The sequence below is a fragment of the Anguilla rostrata genome, chromosome 14 (assembly GCF_018555375.3).
Source record: "Anguilla rostrata isolate EN2019 chromosome 14, ASM1855537v3, whole genome shotgun sequence".
NCBI classification, from domain to species: domain Eukaryota; kingdom Metazoa; phylum Chordata; class Actinopteri; order Anguilliformes; family Anguillidae; genus Anguilla; species Anguilla rostrata.
This window is the reverse complement of record NC_057946.1, coordinates 30805057-30820056: the sequence shown is the minus strand read 5'-3', so window position 1 is coordinate 30820056 and position 15000 is coordinate 30805057. Positions and strand designations below refer to the sequence as shown.

Below are 15000 nucleotides of genomic sequence, written 5' to 3'. Positions count from 1 at the left end.
AATCTTGATCTGAATTTAATCAGCCACTAAAAAAAGCTTTAAACTGTTTCAAAAGCCTTACAGTGGGAACATGTTTAAAATGTTACATTTGCAAGTTAATGTGTTGATCCCATTTGAAAGGCATTGATGTACAGTTAATAGTTTGCAATAAATGGATGAATTTCCATCCTTAAAGTAAGTTTGCTGTGTATGTTGTTGTGCTTTAGGTCTTTGGGCAGTGTCAAATCCCCCTTCAGCCTTGCTTTTGTGTGGGGTAGTCGCTGAACTCTTTAACGATTAATGTTTTAGTGACAGGACCTCCTTTCAATGCAATATCCTTAAAAGACGTACGAGTCTATATTTATTCTTATTTATTCTACCGCTGAATTATCTGTTGTTGGTCTGTGTCTTCGTGAAACGGAAATAAAATGTTTCAAATTACTGAGTGTCAAAGCATGATTTCTCTGCCCGCCTGCTGACCAGCCCTGCTGGATCGTTTAGCTGAAATTCAGCTCTACCAGTGTGCAAAGAGCCCAGTTTCACAATTGGCCAGGGAAATTAACTTCTTGTTTGTAGAGGTGACCAATCGATGTGCTTGTGACTCTACCACCCCCCATTCACTTGTATTTTCTTGTACTAATGTCCCGTTCTTGTATTTAATGCATTTTGAATTTGAATTCATTTTCCATTTTGAATAGCGGTTGCAGAATTTATCACTTTATTTAGAACAGAAAAGAAAAGCTGAGCACAGAGGGAATCTCTTCAGTCTCCCCAGAAGCAGGGTTTGCCCCATAGTTGACGTGAGAAGCAGGGTTTGCCCCATAGTTGACGTGAGAAGCAGGGTTTGCCCCATAGTTGACGTGAGAAGCAGTCTGCCCCATAGTTGACGTGAGAAGCAGAGGCTCTTGAATGACACTGCAGTAGGTATTGTCTTTTTCAAAAGCTCTGTCTCATGGGCAAATGCTGCCTACACTCCTTTTAGTCATAATGTGTGGGAACAGGTTAATCGTTTGAAACATGTCATGCATTGAGCTGGAGTCAGTTGTACAGTGTGTTGTTGTGTGGCTCAGTAGCTAGCTAGCAGGACCACAGGTTAACATAAAACCCGTCATTTATGATTAAAAACATAAATGACGACATAATAGATTTTTTTTTTAATTAGAGGCTATGAGGGATGGTGCATTTGGTTGGAAAAACCAACATGAGAATGCAGATCGTCGCAGGTGGCACTTTGTGAAGATAGGGCCATTGCCAAATGGATTTTTGGAAACGCTGTCCCACCTTCTCTGAGAAACATCCAGCTGGGTTTCTTGTACTTGGCATGACCGAAGGCCAGCCGAATCTTGAAAAGGAGGGAATCGAGGCCATGCCCACGACAGAAGGCATCCACCAGGTGAGCGAGGAGAAGAGGCCCATTGTAAGCTTCATCTGGGTCTGCGGGAACTGAAGAGAGCAGCCTGTTAACAAGCAGAGCTTCACTGCGGTCCTGCAACAGGTGAGACTGAATTGGGGATTGCGGTCAGTTTTTTAATTGAAATAATTAATACATGTAATTTATTTGTTGGTACATTTTAAAAATAGATTAATCTTGATCTGAATGGGGTGAGATTAATTTACTATATAGTCAAAATTTTCACAGACATATATAAACATGCACACACACTCACACTCTACATGTTGGCCTACACAGGACAGTATGTTGATGGTACATGTTGAGTTGGAGAGTGTATTGTAGCAACGCATTCAAAGAACAAAATACAAGACCGCCGTGTTGTCGGAAAGATACAAACAAATGTATTTTACTTGTAACATACTTGTCTAATGAAACCTGAAGTAATCCAGAAAGCAATCAGATTACACCTTTAGATTGTACTGTACGTACCTTTTAAGGGGCAGCACGGTGGCAAGAAGGTCCTGGGTTTAAATCCGGTCGTGGCCTTTCTGTGTGTAGTTTGCATGTTCTCACCGTGTCTGCGTGGGTTACCTCCGGGTACTCCAGTTCTGCATGGGTTTCCTCTGGATACTCCGGATTTCCTCCCACAGTCCAACCACATGCAGGTAGGCTAATTGGAGACTCAAAATTGCCCTTAAAGTGTGTGAGTGAATGGTGTGTGAGCCTGTTGCCTGTCGGCCTGGATAGGCTCCAGCACCCCCCGCGACCCTCCCCAGGATGAACAGTTTTAGATAATGGATGGGTGGATATAAATAGACATTGCAAACGCAGCTAATGATGATCAGTGGCTAATGTGGCGTGATATATGACATATTGTCCCCTGCCAGTGAGAGCTATGACTCCCCGACTCTTCCTGTGGCTCCTGGCTCTGGGACAGATGGGCGCGGTCCTGTCCTGCCGGGTGGGCACCCTGGAGGAATGCCAGAAAGCGTCTTTCGTTCCCGGGCACAACCTGGCGGGAGAGGGCTTCGATATGGTGAAGCTTCAGCACAAAGGCGCCTACGTGATCGACCTGCAGACCTTCCTGGACCCCAGCGACTCGTGCACGCTCTGTGAGAACACCCTGCATGGCGACCAGCTTCAGAAACTGCCACTGTCCATCCTGGACTGGCGCTCCTTCACCAGCTGCCGACAGGAGCTGTCCAGCGCTCTGCTGAACACCGTCACTTCCGTGGCCGACAGCGCCACAGACCTCATCGAGAACGACTGGACCGTGGGGCTGGGCCTCGGGGACACGGTGGATCTGACCGTGGGCGGCAGCCACTCCAACGCGGTTGAGTTCGCCACCGCCGCCTCCACGATGGACAAGTCCGTCTTCACTTCTCACCAGCTCAGCTGTGGCCACTACAGGTGAGTCAAACCCCTGAAATAAGATTCGGCTAAAAGGTTAGCGGAACCACTTTCTGGCTGATTGATATCGCTCTTTCATATCGCTGTGGAGGAATTGTAGCCTAATCTTCTTTGCAGAACTGCTTTAATTTTTTTCATTTTCAGTTTTCAAGCATGAACTGCTCGTTTCAGATCTTGCCACATCGTCTCTATTGGGTTCAGGCCAGGACCTTGACTAGGCCACTCCAAAAACTAAGATTTCGTTTCTTTTCACCCATTCAGATGTGGACTTGCTTTTGTGTCTTGGATAATTGTCTTGCTGCATAACCCAATTACGCTTTAGCTTCACCTCACAGACAGATGACTGGGTGTTCTCCTTAAGAATTTTCTGGTACAGAGCAGAATTCATGGTTCCTTCAAAAATGTCAAGTCGCCCAGGTCCTGAGGCAGTTAGTTAGTTTCTTTCTTAGTTTCTTTCATTTCTAGAATTGTTAGTAGCCTATATTTTCGTTTTTGGTTATTTTCTTTTGTTTGATACTGCCCAGTGTTTCCCCTCCTGTTTGTTCTTTGTATACACAAATAATTGTGTAAATAAAATTAATCATTAATAGTCATTCATTTTGTTACACCCCTGTACCCCAAGACGATCTTGGGGATATGACAATGTGGTGTGGTATGGTTGAATCTTCCTAATTTTGTACAGGGGGATCTGCAGGACCATGATGTTGCTGTGATGTGCTTCTTAAAGTCCAGCTGGTCCACCCCCAGGTTCTTTGCAAAGTGACAGGCAGCCACTGTGGTACCATCAACAGTATTGGAGAGCTTTCATAGTTGGGAGATCTTGTGAGGGAAGATGAGCATATCTGTCTTGTTGAGGTTTAGTTTCAGGTGATGCCTGGCCATTCATGTTGAGATGTCAGCAAGGCAGGCTGATATTCTCTCATTAACTTCTGTGGCAGAGGGAGGGAAAAAGAGGAAGAGCTGTGTATCATCAACTTAGCAGTGACAAGAGAAGCCATGTGTAATAATGACTGAGCTAAGAGATTTAGTGTAAATGGAGAACAGCAGAGGCTCCAGTACAGATGAGGTGCGGAGACAGACAGGACCTATCTGCAAGATAGGAAGCAGATCAAGAGAGGGCAGTCCCAGAAATGCCCATCTCAGCAAAAGTGGAGATGAGCAGTTGGTGGTTGACCACGTCGAATGCTGCAGACAGGACTAGGAGGATCAGGACAGAGGAGAGGGATGGGACTCTTGCAGTGGCAGGTGCCTCCATCACAGCCAGGAGGGCAGTCTCTGTTGAGTGCCCAGTTTGAAAGCCAGACTGGTGAGGGTTAAGCATGTTGTTCTGATGGAGAAAAGAGTATAGTTGTTTAAGCGCTGCTCGTTCAAGAGTTTTTGACAGAAAAGGTAAAAGTGATACAGGTCAATAGTTTTTGATATCAGAGGGGTGTAGAGTAGGATTTTTAAGGATGGGGCAAGAAAGGCATTAATGATAAAGGACAGATTTTTGGAAACATGGGGCCATAACATTGGATGAGTCTTTGTGTTGCTGCAGAGTCATAATCTGTTACTCTCTGCAATATGTTCCAATATGACATTACATTTGGACCCAATAGTTGCATCGCTAGTGAATCCGATAGCACACACTGAAAAGTATATTTGAAAGCAAACGTTATATCCCAATTTTCTTATTCTTTTTTTCTGCCTTTGAGCATGTTTCCGGTCTCAGTCCCCCATTTTTAATCAGTCTCATCACTTATCACTTCTATTATTCTTATCACTCTTTTATTTTCTGACTTGTAGCTACCGTGTCTCCGGGAACCCGCCTCTCAGCTCCGAGTTCCGGGAGCAGGTGCGCTCTCTCCCGCAGGATTACGACCCAAACACCCAACACCTGTACCAGAGATTCATCAGCACCTACGGAACCCACTACATCCAGCAGGTGCAACTGGGCGGCCGTCTAAAGAGGCTCACCTCCATCCGCACCTGTCTGGCCTCTGTCAACAACCACTCGGCCACCAAGGTGAAGGACTGCCTGAACACGGGCCTCTCTGTGGGGCTGGGCTTTCTGGAACCTTCCGTTACGACCAGCCAGTGCAGATCTCTGCTGGAGAACCAGGACAGCCAGACGGGATCCCAGCTGTCCTATCTGAACCACATCACCGAGGTGCTCGGGGGCGACAAGTGGCTGGGAGAGGTGTCCCTGTTCAAGAACGACTCCGTCGGGTTCCGACGCTGGCTGACCAGCCTCAAGGACGCCCCGGACATCGTGTCGTATTCCCTGGTCCCCCTCCACGAGCTGGTTCCCGACCCCGTCGTCGGGGGAAACGTGAAGACCGCGGTCAACCAGTACCTGAGGGAGAACGCCATTGCCAAGGACAAGGCGCCTCAGCAGTGTTTCGGGCAGCCCAATCTCTCCTCCGACTGCTGCCCCCTGCAGCCAATGAGGGGCCGGCTCCGGGTGACGGTGATCAAAGCCTGGGGGCTGGACGGGGACCCCGTGGGGAGCACGGACCCCTACGTGAAGTTCTGGTACTGGCACCACTTCCAACAGACCCACTGGATCAAATCAGAAGACAACCCCCACTGGAACTCTGTCTACGACCTGGGCCATGTGGAGGCCTTCCACGAGCTGAAGCTGGAGGTGTGGGACAAGGACGTGACGTACGACGATCTCCTGGGCACCTGCCGCACGCGACTCCAGGAGGGGACCCACACCATAAGCTGTGGCCTGAGCAAGGGAGGCTTCTCCTACTCCTACACCCTCACCTGCGACCCACAGCTCAGCGGCTACCAGTGCGCCAAGTACAAGCCTGCCCCCCAGTGACAGATCAGGAGATTACAGGCTAAATCCGATCTGGTAGCAAAAAGATCAGAAAATTGTCCTTCCACTATAATTAATGAACAGTTGATTACCTCTTGATTATGTGGCGCTTCAGGTCTACTAATGAAAAGTACTAATGCACAAGCTCAAACGATCCAGAAACCTCCAGAATGAATGTTAGGGAGAGGTTCTGGAGCATCCCAGAATTCAAGTATTCATGTAGGCAGGAGAAGGTTGAGCATCTCTGTGAGAGAACTCCTGGTAGTAGAAGCTGGAGTGACTCGATGCTGACAGTCTTACGGTTTCCATGTAGATTTGGGCTGATTTCCCAGTTGCTGTTGTGAATCTGATTCATTCTGTACTGCCTCTCCAAACGCATGTTAAATTAAAGAGAAGGGCCAAAAAGGACAGTTTCTTGTTTGTGGGGGGTGAAGAACGTGTGTGTGTGGGGGGGTGTTTACAGAGGGCAATTTTTTTAAAGGAGATTATTTGATTTTTAAAACCTGTTTTATTTGCAAATTGTTCACACACAGAAATTACAGAACTTACAGAGCGAAACAGACCAAACAACAAAAAATAAACCCAAACAACCATTGCAGGCCGAGAGAGAAAAGAGACAGAGAGAGAAGGACAGAGAGAACAGATCATCTTCAGTTTTCTCATATACACACAGTCATACTGCATCAACAAAAGTCAAAAGGTCAAGAACCAAGGCAAAGTCTTGCCTCCTCATCAACATCACAGCACCTCGTTGCTCAAAATGTGGTTTGTTTTCCACAAGTGTGTAATAGAACTTTACCAGAAGCCTTCCTGCTATCAGACCACACAAAATGCCTTCTGCCTCCATTGATCCTGCCCCACGTCTTTTGTTTGTTCTACCCTTCCAAGTACCTACTGTAGTTAAGCCTATCCAAAAATTTAGTAGACATACTCTCCTCTTTTCTAATATTGTATACTTTGGCCCACCCAGGAAAGAGTCATGCCTAGCCCTGAACATCAGCACCTCACTATTCCTAGCATGTCCTCTTGCCTATTGCACTCAAAGAACCACACTTTCCACACCCACAGAATAGGCAGCTCTCCCCTGCAGTTGGATCAATAGATCTACAGAAGATAATAGGTCTTCCTGGGTTGCAATATGAATGAACCTGATGGATCAGTTTTGCTAAGATTCTTTCAGACTGCTCGCCAAAATCTTTGAGAGCACCATATAGTCACTTGACAGGAGAGCAGCAGGCCTCCAGTTTGTAACCGAAGCCAAATCCCCTTTATTTGGCAAAAGAGAGAGAGCTGCTCACTGAAAAGAGACTGGTAGTGACCCCTCCTGAAGACACTCCAGCATCACTTCCTGTAAATCAGTTCCTAGTGGACCCCAGAAGCGCTTATATAAATCCATAGACAGCGCATCAGTGCCTGGGGACCAGACAGAAAAAAACAGTGTGGTGTGTGTGTGAGCGCATACGTGCACGTGTGTGTGTGTGTGTGTGTGTATATGTATGTGTGTATGTCTGTGCATGTTTGTGTGTTCTTGTATGTATAGTGTGTGTGTACGTGTGCACAGAAACCTCAACACACTCTCCACTATGACCAGGCACACACACCAAAACCTCAACACACACTCCAATGTGACCACACACACACTCCCAAACCTCAACACACACTTTCTACCATGACTGTGCACACACACCCAAACCTCAACACACTCTCCTCTGTGACCATGCACACACTCCCAAACCTCAACACACACTCTCCACTATGACCACGCACACACACCCAAACCTCAACACACACTCCAATGTGACCACACACACACTCCCAAACCTCAACACACATTCGCCAGTGTGACCATGCACACACACCCAAACCTCAACACAACACTGTCCACTGTGACCACACACAAATACAGCCAAAGGTCAACACACACTCTCCAAAGACCATGCACACACACACCCCTGCAGTATCCAACAGGTAATTTCAGCTGTGTTACATTTCCAACTTAATGTGTTCATTCCTTTTCAAAGGTATTATAGTGCGGTCAAATGGGCCTACACTCTTTTTAGTCATATGTGTGAGAACAGGTTAATCATTTCAAACATGTTATGTTATGTTATGTAATTGAGCTGGAGTCAGTTGTACAGTGTGTTGTTGTGTGAGTCAGTAGCTAGCAGGACTACAAGTTAACATAAAACCCACCATTTATGATTAAAAACATAAATGACGATATATTGGGAAAAAAATGAGAGGGTATGAGGGATGGTGTATTTGCTTTGAAAAACCAACATGAGTATGCAGATTCAAGCAGGTGGCATGTTGTGGCTCCACATTGTGAAGATATCCTTCTGTTTTTGGATACTCTGTCCTAACTTCTCTGGGAAAAATGCAGCTGGGCTTCACATACCTGACTGGGCTGAAGGCCAGCCGAATCTTGAAAAGGAGGGAATCGAGGCCGTTTCCACGACAGAAGGCATCCACCAGGTGAGCGAGGAGAAGAGGCCCATTTTAAGCTTCATCTGGGTCTGCGGGAACTGAAGAGAGCAGCCTGTTAACAAGCAGAGCTTCACTGCGGTCCTGCAACAGGTGAGATGAGATTATTGTATAGGCCTAAATTTACACATACATATATAAATGTACATACACACACACACACACACTAACCACATGTACAGCTACACAGGAAGATGAGCAGGAGAGTGTGTATTGTAGCCACACATTCAAAGAACAAAAAATTTTAAAAAAACTGCAGTGTTGTCAGAAACATACAAACTAATGTATTTTACAAAAAAACATGTACTGTTATAAACTTGTCTAATGAAACTTTAAGTAATCCAAAAAGCAATCAGATTACACATTTAGATTATACATATTAAACAGACTACATAACACCGAATTATACTCTAGGCTAATGCTGATTGGTGTCTAATATGGCATCACAGGGTTTCATATCGTCCAAGTATGAAACCAATGTGCTTTTTAACCCTGCATGACGGTGGCGGTTTAAAAACAGTGATGTCATGTTCTTCCATTCCTCCCCTGCTGCCAGTGAGAGCCATGGCTCCCCGACTCTGCCTGTGGCTCCTGGCTCTGGGACAGATGGGCGCGGTCCTGTCCTGCCGGGTGGGCACCCTGGAGGAATGCCAGAAAGCGTCTTTTGTCCCCGGGCATAACCTGGCGGGAGAGGGCTTCGACATCGTGAAGCTTCAGCACAAAGGCGCCTACGTGATCGACCTGCAGACCTTCCTGGACCCTAGCGACTCGTGCACGCTCTGCGAGAACACCCTGCACCGTGACGAGCTTCAGAAACTTCCGCTGTCCGTCCTGGACTGGCGCTCCTTCACCAGCTGCCGACAGGAGCTGTCCAGCGCTCTGCTGAACACCGTCACTTCCGTGGCCGACAGCGCCACGGACCTCATCGAGAACGACTGGACCGTGGGGCTGGGCCTCGGGGACTTGGCGGATCTGACCGTCGGCGGTAGCCACTCTAACGCGGTTGAGTTCGCCACCGCCGCCTACACGATGGACAAATCCGTCTTCACTTCTCACCAGCTCAGCTGTAGCCACTACAGGTGAGTCAAACCCCTGAAACAAAATTTAGCTAAAACATTAGCGGATTCACTTACTGGCTGATTCCAACGTGTTCTTTTTACCCTTTCGCCAGTTACCATAAATCGTTATTGCAAGTTTTGCCTTTATTTTTAATCACCCCCAATCCACAAGCAATAACTTAAAAAAAAAAAAAAAAAAAAAACTAGGCTACTTTTTAAATAAGTGCGTATTACACGTATACCTCCTAAAAATGTGTTTGAAAAAAACAGGAGAGCACACGCTTTTTCGTTAGCATTTGCAACTCACGGACTACACAATCAAGTGGCCTGTGTTAATTCAACTCTAACAGTGTTAATTCAACATATAACAGATAACATTTGGTCCCACTCTAGAGCTGAATTAACACAGGACATGGTAATGTTGTAAGAGCAGTCCTTATTAAGAGTGATGCAGCTTGCCTTCCCATGGTGCATCACTTAAATAAACAAATGATACGTTGAAAGGACAAGTAATCTGCACTTGCAGCCTACCCAAAAAGCAAGTTATAGCATTCTTAGTCAAAATACTTTTACTATTTATAACAAATTTAATGTATGTTCATAACTGTGCAGGATGAAACCCTGTGAACAGTTTCATCTTTCAAAAGTGAAATTGTGTATTTTCACTGTATTGAAACATTTTTACTATAAAAATAAAGCTGAAATGGAGACCACAGACATTTTAAACCAGACATGGAAAATTTTGCCAGAAGCTGACTAAAAAAGTATCTTTTCAGAATGTTTTCTTTAACTTTAAGTGTTTAGTTGAAATTGAATTTGACTTGCTCATTAGTCATAATCATATACACCATAAAATACCAAAAACTATATATATTTTGTCATCGACATGATTTTTTATTTATTTTTGGAAACATGGAGCAATATCATTGGATGGGTTTGTTGGGTTACTGAGGAGTCATAATCGGTTGCTGTCGATAATATGTGCTCACATGACATCACACTTGGACCCAATAATTGCATTGCCAGGGTAACGGACAACACACACTGAAAACTATATCGGAAAGCAAAAGATATATCACTATTTTACTTATTCTTTTTCTTCTGTCTTACAGCTACCTTGTTTCCAGTAATCCACCTCTTTTATCACTTGTTTATCACTTCTATTATTCTTATCACTCTTTTATTTTCTCTGATTTGTAGCTACCGCGTCTCCGGGAACCCGCCTCTCAGCTCCGAGTTCCGAGCGCAGGTGCGCTCTCTCCCACAGGAGTACAACCCAAGCACCCGACACCTGTACCAGAGATTCATCAGCACCTACGGAACCCACTACATCCAGCAGGTGGAACTGGGCGGCCGTCTGAAGAGGCTCACCTCCATCCGCACCTGTCTGGCCTCCGTCAACAACCACTCGGCCACCAAGGTGAAGGACTGCCTGAACACGGGCCTCTCTGTGGGGCTGGGCTTTCTGGAACCTTCCGCCACGACCAGCCAGTGCAGATCTCTGCTGGAGAACCAGGACAGCCAGACGGGATCCCAGCTGTCCTATCTGAACCACATCACCGAGGTGCTCGGGGGCGAAAAGTGGCTGGGAGAGGTGTCCCTGTTCAAGAACGACTCCATGGCATTCCGACGCTGGCTGACCAGCCTCAAGGACGCCCCGGACATCGTGTCGTATTCCCTGTTCCCCCTTCACGAGCTGGTTCCCGACCCCGTCGTCGGGGGAAACGTGAAGACCGCGGTCAACCAGTACCTGAGGGAGAACGCCATTGCGAAGGACAAGGCGCCTCAGCAGTGTTTCGGGCAGCCCAATCTCTCCTCCGACTGCTGCCCCCTGCAGCCAATGAGGGGCCGGCTCCGGGTGACGGTGATCAAAGCCTGGGGGTTGGACGGGGACCCCGTGGGGAGCACGGACCCCTACGTGAAGTTCTGGTACGGGCGCCACTTCCACCAGACCCACTGGATCAAATCAGAAGACAACCCCCGCTGGAACTCGGTCTATGACCTGGGCCACGTGGAGGCCTTCCACGAGCTGAAGCTGGAGGTGTGGGACAAGGACGTGAAGTACGACGACCACCTGGGCACCTGCCGCACGCGACTCCAGGAGGGGACCCACACCGTGAGCTGCGCCCTGAGCAAGGGAGGCTTCTCCTACTCCTACACCCTCACCTGCGACCCTCAGCTCAGCGGCTACCAGTGCGCCAAGTACAGGCCTGCCCCCCAGTGACCGATCAGGGGATTTCAGGCCAGGTCCCATTCATTTTAGTGCTACCCGGCTAGCTAGCGAAAAGATCAGAATATTGTCCTTCCAGTATAATCAATGAGCAATTAATTGATTATGTGGAGCTTCAGGTCTATGAATGAAAAGGACCTCATCCTCCAGAGTAATTAAACATGCATGTCTCACCCACCAATCTGCTGCAATGAATATTTCAAAATAGTCAGGACTTATTGCCGGGCTATCTTTGATTAATGAAGTTGTCTTTGATTACTCATCACAGATGATGTCGTACAGCAAAATTCACAGTGATCTGACGATTCTCTCTCCCAGTGATTTCCTGTTTATCAATCAACTTAATAAACAAAGTGTATACTTTCTTTGTCTTATTGTGTCACTATACCTTATTGCTGGGAAGAATTTTACTAATGTAATTTCTGCTTGGATTGCTTTATGGGAACTCCATGAGTAGTAGGTGCAGTTTCACATCATTTTGATCTTAAAATATTTATTAAATGTCATTTTGTTTGTATTTACACAACATTTCCAACAAGCAGTGTAACATTTTAACAACACGTACAATTTTTTAATTTTTTAAAAATGAAAACAACTCAAATTAAACAGTTTCTATGTTACAAATTAATTTAACTTAGATAAAATTGACTCAAGCCAATGTGTTTCTTGCCAAAAAAACAAAAAACAAGAAAGACCATAATATAAAGAGAAGAACATACAGAATGTCTGTGGGAAAATAGATGCTATCCTTTAAGCAACTATTTCCTGCTTATTTGTCACTTGCTGTTGAACGGATTTAAGTCGTTCGCTTTTCCAGAGAAACAATGACTCTGTCATCTCCTGATAAGACAAGACGCCACTGTCCACTCATTATTCACATTGCCGATGCCTTTCTGAAACTATCTATGGTAGTATAAATGCAGCATTTGTCCTCAGACTTTTAGGCACTCATGCACAGACCTGGGGATGAAGTCATTTGGTAAGATGTTGAGATATATTTTATGGTTTACAAGTTCATTCACAAGTTCACTCATACAAATTTTGTTGATTGAAAAAACATCCCAATACATCCAAAAATGTGTGTGTATGCATGTGTGTGTGTACATGCGCAGGCATGTGTGTATCTGTGTTTACTTGTTTTTATTTGTAGTAATATCTTCAACATGCCTCCATTAACATTATTAAGGAAGTGAAAATGCAGAGAATAGAAGTTCAAGTATAGAATGTACAGCTTGACAATCGCCGAGAAAATGGGGATGTGATAAGGTTCGTGTGTAGCAGGTAGTTTAAATGTTTTATTGAAAGAAAATGTGTATTCACGGAAGTAGCCACAAGGGGTCTCTGTGTTCCGGTTAGTCAGACGGTCCTGTTATCCTTGGGTTCTCCCTGATGTTCCGGGTTTTACCGCCAGAGGTCGCGGTGGCGCCAAAGGGAAGGAAGGAGGAGGGGCCCTGGATTCTCTCCTTCCCATTCCAAGCGAAGAGACACAACATGGCGGATTAGGAACGGTGGCCGACGCGCTCGGATACAGAGAAAAACAGGGAGATCGTGAGAGTACTGCGCATCGAGCAAACCAAGAGAGAAAGCTCCGCGGTCGGGAACGGACGCGGCACGTTGCATATTTTGGAGGGCATCTCGGCTGCTTGAAAAGTGGTGTGGCGAAAGGTTGTGATCTGCTGCCCGTCTCTAAATTGGCTGTCTCTGCCGGATCATTCCAATCGCCCCAGACCCCCCTCCCCAACCCACCCCGCACACTCGATTCCTGGGGTGTGGAGAGTGGAGACAGGGGTTGGGGACGAGTGAGAGAGAAAAATAAGCACGCTATTGTTAATAAAGGGATTATTGAAGACGGCACCCCGTGAACCTGGAGCCGTGGTGAGTTCAATTTTGTATTGTATCTTAAAACGATTTATACTTATTTCCTTTATTGTTCTTATGTACCCGTTTTAACGAACACGCGCGTTTTAGTTAGTAATACAGTCAATATAACTCTCACTGGCACGGATCCATTCTTTGAAAAGCGAACTGAAAATGCGAACAGAACGCAGCGTTATATAAAGCATCCTCCAATTATTGCGGGAGCGCAATCAATTATATTTGTAGCGACACGAACATTCACAGAACTAGCTGGGAGGCAGGGAGGGTGGAAAAGATCGCGATGGGGCGATCCGAAAAAGGGGGGGGGGGGAGAGGAAGCGAGAGCAACCACATACCTTTTATTTGAAGTCAACCGGATTGAACGCCAGAACGCGAATGTTTACTGCAAACGGACACGTTGAAACAATACGGATAGCACACAATAGCGAGTCCAGTGCGTTCGAGTTGCTACCTGAGTTTCGGAGGGGGAGTAGATACATTCAACGGCGCTTTGTTGCTACATGTTTCGGTGGGTGGGTGCGTGAGTGGGGGGAGGGAGGGAGAGAGGGAGGGGGGAGATGTGTGGGACGACAGCCCAGGAATTAGCCCGTTCACACACAGCCATGCTGCCTGAAATCGCAGGGAAAAGAGAGAGAGAAAACTATTACTTGTCGTCATACTTTTCAACCTCACGCCCTCACGCGGAATACTAAAAGAAAAGAACCGAAAGCTAAAACAGAACATATCGGGAACAATCACCCAGCATTTTTGGGAGGGGGTATTCCATCCTGTTATTACATGGCAAATGTAACAACGCTAATGATGACGTATATCCCGGGGCAACCCCTCCCTTCAACGTCCTATGTTGGCTGTCCGGGCAGTTGCGCGCTGATTGTCCGTAGTGGCGACATCCACGCGCTGAAATGGCAGTTGGGGACGTTGGATCCAGCCGGTTGAGTGTCATGTTTATCTTGACTGTACGGGATTGGGTAATGTTGAAGGAGCCTGAGTTGGGTAGTTAGCAGAGAGCCGGGCTATGGAGGAACCTCCCGAATAACAGGCCTGGCAGCAAGCCTAGCAGGCCCCTGATGGGGACGGAGAGCCGTGTGAAGGCAGGGGACAGATCCCGCTCCTGTGGGTGTGTGTGCGGACCTTTTTGCTGCGTCTCGTTTTTGTGAGAGGTGACTTGGATTCGGGGAGTTGCTGGACGTGTCTGGACCCGTGGCTGAGCTTTAGGATGGGGTCGAGGTGGAAGAGCTCACGCTGGGGGAAGGAGAAAATGGGGAACTAGGGAGTGTCAGACCAGGGGGCAGGGAGAGGAGTTCAGTAGGGGTGAACAGGTCTCCCGCTTAACCCCCTAACCCCCCAGTTTAATGTGGGCTGAAGGAGAGGAAGGTACTGGCCCTGGCAGGGATGGAGGGGTGGCATCTTTTCAGTTCAGTTTGTTTAGCACTTTTTACAGAGACACTGTCACAAAGATGCTTCACAGTGGAAATATCAAAAGAAAACTGGGCAAAAAAATCAGGCCTAAACCCGCAAAAAAGTGAGCAATTGAGATAGAAAAATAAAAAACTCCCCTGTGGGATGAAGAACACTCCCCAGGGGGAACCGGGCCGGCGGCCATCGCAGCTGAGGATTCCTCGGAGAAGCAGTAGCGGGCCGGGCTGCGTCTCTGCACCCGTGCAGGCAGGGGGTGGAGAGGGAGGCCGACGGGCCAGCAGGGTTTTCGGGTAGCGGGACGTTGCGATGAGGGGGAAACGGCGCTTCCATGTGGAAGATCCTC

General features: G+C 46.9%; 4 protein-coding genes and 1 long non-coding RNA gene across 6 annotated transcripts in view; 4 read left to right on the top strand and 1 right to left on the bottom strand.

The window, feature by feature from the left end:
- The window catches only part of idh3b (isocitrate dehydrogenase (NAD(+)) 3 non-catalytic subunit beta), a 14461-nt gene extending 14041 nt beyond the window's left edge, over positions 1-420 (top strand). The window contains exon 11 of the mRNA XM_064309228.1: positions 1-420. This exon is cut by the window's left edge and continues 745 nt beyond it. The gene's annotated coding sequence lies outside the window, so the exon portion shown is untranslated.
- Positions 421-1337: 917 nt separating this feature from the next.
- On the top strand, positions 1338-5996 carry LOC135240057 (perforin-1-like). Its single transcript, XM_064309225.1, has 3 exons — positions 1338-1474; positions 2260-2782; positions 4568-5996. Exons 2-3 carry the CDS (start codon positions 2268-2270, stop codon positions 5589-5591), a joined length of 1539 nt encoding a protein of 512 aa, XP_064165295.1. The 5' UTR covers positions 1338-1474; positions 2260-2267; the 3' UTR covers positions 5592-5996.
- On the bottom strand, positions 5889-13916 carry LOC135240061 (uncharacterized). The gene is made up of 2 exons (XR_010325574.1): positions 13574-13916; positions 5889-12823 (listed from the first exon to the last, which is right to left on the bottom strand). It is a non-coding gene; the product is annotated as an uncharacterized LOC135240061 (long non-coding RNA).
- Positions 6552-11724, top strand: LOC135240058 (perforin-1-like). Its single transcript, XM_064309226.1, has 3 exons — positions 6552-8165; positions 8629-9151; positions 10331-11724. The coding sequence occupies exons 2-3, from the start codon at positions 8637-8639 to the stop codon at positions 11352-11354; spliced, it is 1539 nt and encodes a 512-aa protein (XP_064165296.1). The 5' UTR covers positions 6552-8165; positions 8629-8636; the 3' UTR covers positions 11355-11724.
- ptpra (protein tyrosine phosphatase receptor type A) overlaps positions 12812-15000 on the top strand; it is a 39336-nt gene continuing 37147 nt past the window's right edge. For both annotated transcript variants that reach the window (XM_064309223.1, XM_064309222.1), the window contains exon 1: positions 12812-13235. The gene's annotated coding sequence lies outside the window, so the exon portion shown is untranslated. The remainder of the gene's footprint in view (positions 13236-15000) is intronic.

Bases quoted from the DNA above. Each gene is read 5' to 3' on its own strand.
- LOC135240058 (XM_064309226.1), top strand. From the start codon at position 8,637: ATGGCTCCCCGACTCTGCCTGTGGCTCCTGGCTCTGGGACAGATGGGC. The intron at 9,152-10,330 runs GTGAGTCAAACC...TCTGATTTGTAG, and splicing joins CTCAGCTGTAGCCACTACAG to CTACCGCGTCTCCGGGAACC.
- LOC135240057 (XM_064309225.1), top strand. From the start codon at position 2,268: ATGACTCCCCGACTCTTCCTGTGGCTCCTGGCTCTGGGACAGATGGGC. The intron at 2,783-4,567 runs GTGAGTCAAACC...TCTGACTTGTAG, and splicing joins CTCAGCTGTGGCCACTACAG to CTACCGTGTCTCCGGGAACC.